The sequence below is a fragment of the Bidens hawaiensis genome, unplaced genomic scaffold (genome assembly GCF_021521415.1).
Source record: "Bidens hawaiensis isolate Kalapana, Puna unplaced genomic scaffold, B.hawaiensis_p1.1 tig00004664_1, whole genome shotgun sequence".
Lineage (NCBI taxonomy): Eukaryota > Viridiplantae > Streptophyta > Magnoliopsida > Asterales > Asteraceae > Bidens > Bidens hawaiensis.
The window spans coordinates 766,958-771,741 of NW_027491285.1; the positions used below are offsets into that span (position 1 = coordinate 766,958).

The window sequence follows — 4,784 nt, forward strand, 5'->3', positions numbered from 1 at the left end:
TTTTCTATGTTTTCATACAAAACTTTAGAAAACATATCTTTATAAAGTAATTCACCAATCATCCTTTAAAGCTATCCGAGTTTGTCAAACTATTATAAGAACTAAATTAAATAATACCAGTACATATCGTTCTTTAAATTTATTTCTTTTTTTTCTTTTTTTTATTTTGTATTTTTGAGGGTACATTACCCTTTTAATTTATTTTCACAATAATAACAATAAAAGGATATGAATTAGTAAATCACCAATCATCCTTTTAAACCCATGCTAGTTTATTCAAACTATTTTAATAATTAATACTTTTAAAAATATTATCAGTATATATATATATTCTCTTGAAAAAGAAATAAAATAAGAAAAAAATTCTTAAAAATACGGGGGCATATATTAAATTAGCATGTAATAATTTATTTTTAACAATAACAATAACAGTAAGAAATTAAAAATCCTGGTCATATAAACGTTGCTTCACAGCCACTTCCGTACGCCGCCTCCTATCCATCTATATATATGCATACTCCCCCACCGCCTTTAAACTTATAAACTCCACCATCCTCACACCCCTTTAATTAAACCTGCTTAAACAAATTCCAAAAATGGCAAAACAATTTCTATCAATCTGTCTTTTAATACTCGGATTCTCACAATCCTTGATTCAAGGTACCATTGTTTTCCATAATAATCAATCTCCTATGAATCCCCAAATTATTATTATTCCACTAATTCAATTTTTCAAACTTAATATTTGTAGGTGTAATATCTTCCGCAACATTTACATTCGTGAACAAGTGTGACCAAACCGTTTGGCCAGGAATATTATCCAACGCGGGGATCTCCCCCCTGCAACCCACTGGATTCGCCTTACAGAAAGGCGAATCCAGAATATTAAACGCCCCGGCGTCTTGGGGCGGTCGGTTCTGGGGCAGAACCCACTGCTCACAAGACGCCGACGGTAAATTCTCCTGCGGCACCGGAGACTGCGGATCCGGGAAAATGGAATGCGCAGGCTCCGGTGCCACTCCGCCAGCCACACTTGCGGAGTTCACCCTAGACGGTAATGGCGGGATGGATTTCTTTGATGTGAGTTTGGTGGACGGGTATAACCTCCCGATGCTGGTGTCTCCGACTGGTGGGACCGGGCGTAATTGTACTTTCACCGGGTGTATGGTGGATATCAACGGCGCGTGTCCTAACGCGCTGAAGGTGATGAATTCTGATGGTGAAGGTGTCGCGTGTAAAAGCGCGTGTGAGGCGTTTGGGCAGCAGGAGTATTGTTGTAGTGGCGCGTATGGCACACCGGATACGTGTAAACCGTCGTCGTACTCGCAGTTGTTTAAGACGGCTTGTCCACGCGCTTATAGTTACGCGTATGATGATAAAACGAGCACGTTCACTTGCACCGGTGCCGACTATCAGGTCACCTTCTGCCCGCCGCAAACCACCAGGTAAATAATGATGAACTATTAAGTAAATTACAAAAATGGCAATATTATTATTATTATTATTATTATTAGCATGTGCAAAAATCTTGTCTTTTATGTGATGTTTAATGTTTGATTCGTCAGATCAACGGAATTAATTAAATTAAAAAGGACGTTTTTGCCCTCGCCGGATACCCTCCAACGGTCCTATTAAATTAGGTTGCCCACACAGTATGTTTGACTCTAAATAGTCAAACCAATATTTACGGCTGATTGGATCGTAGTAAGGGTAGAACCGTCATTTTATTTGATATGTATTGATATTTTCGCCGGCTAACGGATGTTTTACCGTTACATACAACGGTAAATTACCATGTGCGAAAAAATAGCAATTTGTTAAATGTGCTGTTATTTTTATATATTATCTCTTGTACATCGTGCATAAAGATATGAGATTTAAAAAATTATAAATTTTACTTTTCTATAAATATTTTAATAGACCTAAACCTCTCCGAGGACATGGTTGAGAGGATTAGGCATGATTTGATAGACCTAAACCTCTCCGAGGACATGGTTGAGGATAGGAATTCGTGAAGAAGTAGAATTAAAGTTAAGGATTTTTAGAGAGAATTGAATACCTTAGGGCTTAGACTTAACTTATTTAGGTCACATACCATAATGGTATTTCCCTTACATATATTATTATTATTATTATAATTATTATTAGCTTTTATATAGCTGTTAAACTGTGATCTTATTATTAATATTATTATAATTAGTAGTAGTTTTTATATAACTGTTAAACTTTGATTTCCTTTATTTTGCTTCATACACATGTACTTAGAGCCGAGTGTCTCTCTGGAAGCCACCTCTTTATTCCTTTGGATAGAGGTACGGTGTGCCAACATCCCACCCTCCCCAGACCCTACTTATAGCTTTGCTGTCGGTGGGATTTTACTGGGCATGATTGATTGATTGATTGATATAAATATTTTAATGTCAGAATCTTATTAAATATAATTCATTATTTTAATCTAACTTTGATACATAATCGGTTGTATCCTATCCTTTTATTTTTATCACGAGTATAATTTTTTATACAATTGTTTTCTATATTTAAAATTGGTTATATATTAACTTTGCACATGTAAGGTGATAACTATATTAACCAAAAATTCTATTTAATTATTTGACAGCAAGAAATCAACTGAAGAGCAACAATCACCAGCAACACCAGAGTTCAATCCCGGTATGGTATATGAAGGCGCTGACGCAATGGAAAACAGTGACTGTTCTCCACGGTACGCCAACATTTACACAATCATTGTTGTTGCGATGGTTACAGTGGTTGCATTTTTATGAGCCGGTCGCTTTCGGGTTAGGGCCCTACCATTCAAACGGATCATTTTATCGGGTCTAGATGTGGGACCCGTTTTCTTATCACATTCATATTCCTGACCCAACTGAGTCCATGTGTGACATGGATTTGTGTCATCTTAAAAAGCTACCCTCCACCAAAAACCCTTACTTTATGCTTCCGGATCATCTTTCCTTTTCGGATTCTACACACAAAAACTAGATTATCTTTGAAGAGCTTTTTTGGATGCATTATTGAGTTGTACGGTACTATAGAGTAAGTTAGTGGCTGATTTTTTATTATTTTTGTTTTTAGTTTTGGTTTATTTTTCATTTTTTGATTGTTAGATGTTAGGTATTAATTCTTTATGGAGCCATTAGGTGTACTGATGCAACATGTTACCCACTCTATTTAGTGGGAAATAATGGAGGAATATTAATCTATTTTTTATTTTAATAATTTATAAATGTGTTGAATAAATTAATTAATCGTCGGAAATAGATATAAATTCAATAATGGATGTTGGGCAGCCCACAAACATTGTCGACCAAGCTCGTGACACACGTGTAAATCATAGTTCACTTCAAATACTAATCAACTAGGGTTCATACCTTATAGACCATGTAATATATTAGTTAAAAAAAAAAAAAAAAAAAAATTAAATTTAATAGCATATGTAATAATAATTTTATAGACCATGTAATATATGAGTAGGTAAGAAAATTAAATAAAAAGTTAAATTTAATAATGTATGTAATAACAAATGTTATGGATTTATGAGATAAAAATAAAGACAAATAAAATTTTATAATTTATAAACATTTAAAAATTTTATTTATTTAATACAACGTTTAAAGTTACATTTTTAACTTTGCTAGTAATTTTATAAATGGTAATAGTATACTATTTGGTATCCTATTTACCTACTAGGGCTGTCACTTTTATCCAAAACCCAACCCCAAAAAGCCCGTACCCGAACCCGAACTAACCCGACTTGAAAAACCCAAACCCGAGAAAATACTAACCCAAACCCGAACCGAAGTAATTCGTGTTGGTTCGAGAGTTTGATTTAAAAGTTTCGGGTCAACCCGAAAAACCCAAATAAACTTTTAGTTTTGAAATTAAATATATTTTTAGGTAGAATTGGCTTACTCTTAGTCAAATAAAGTTATCATAATCTGAGCCTAATCGACTGTTGTCATTCCAACTATTATGGATTGATTGTTTATTGCTAATCTGAGCCTACTAGCAACCGTAATCGAACAACCAAATCACGTCTGATTGAAGACCAATTAAGGTTCGAGTTAGTTACTTAGTTTTACTCTTCTTTTGAATTGTTTTATGATTTTATCAAGTTATGTTGGTTTATTTAATTATTTGCGTTACAAAAAAAGAAGAATATGTTCTTTTAATTTTAACATTGAAGATTTTTAAAATTTGTTATTTTTTGTTTCACTTTCTAGGATACTCGAAACCCGACTAACCCAACCCGAAAAAATCCGAACCCGGATTACCCGAACTGAACAATCCGTGAGAGATTTATGACGGATTTCGGGTTAAGATTTGAAACTTTGAAACCTGAAAAACCCAAAACCCGAAAACGAACCCAAAGAACATCCCTATTAGCTACTATAGTTAAATGACATATAAAAAATTATCTTGTTTTAATAGTTATGTATATTTGAATTATTATTTTTAAGGACTAATAAAAACGATTCACAAAAAGCTGGCCCTTGACATGTCAATGGAAGCACAATTTGATTCATATACAACATAGTACAGGTATATTTGAATTATTATTTTTAAGGACCAGTAAGAACGATTCACTAAAAGCAGGCCCTAGACATGTCAATAGAAGCACAATTTGAATCATATACAACGAAATTTTGTTAGGCTATGTGTTATCGTTTAATTTATCCTCTGAATTCATCTAATAATATTGAGTCATGCAGTGCTGACTGAACACTCGTTAAAGCCACTTCTTAAGTCACCTGAGCCTGTTGTGG

General features: G+C 33.9%; 1 protein-coding gene across 1 annotated transcript; it reads left to right on the forward strand.

Annotated features, from left to right (window-relative positions):
- The first annotated feature begins 582 nt into the window (after positions 1 to 582).
- LOC143627370 (thaumatin-like protein 1b) lies at positions 583 to 3,246 on the forward strand. The gene is made up of 3 exons (XM_077097213.1): positions 583 to 660; positions 752 to 1,445; positions 2,618 to 3,246. Exons 1-3 carry the CDS (start codon positions 597 to 599, stop codon positions 2,781 to 2,783), a joined length of 924 nt encoding a protein of 307 aa, XP_076953328.1. The 5' UTR covers positions 583 to 596; the 3' UTR covers positions 2,784 to 3,246.
- Positions 3,247 to 4,784: the final 1,538 nt, after the last annotated feature.

Excerpts from the sequence above, each read along its gene's own strand:
- LOC143627370 (XM_077097213.1), top strand. The coding sequence starts at position 597 with ATGGCAAAACAATTTCTATCAATCTGTCTTTTAATACTCGGATTCTCA. Across the intron at positions 661-751 it reads CTCACAATCCTTGATTCAAG|GTGTAATATCTTCCGCAACA; the intron begins GTACCATTGTTT and ends TAATATTTGTAG. Across the intron at positions 1,446-2,617 it reads TGCCCGCCGCAAACCACCAG|CAAGAAATCAACTGAAGAGC; the intron begins GTAAATAATGAT and ends ATTATTTGACAG.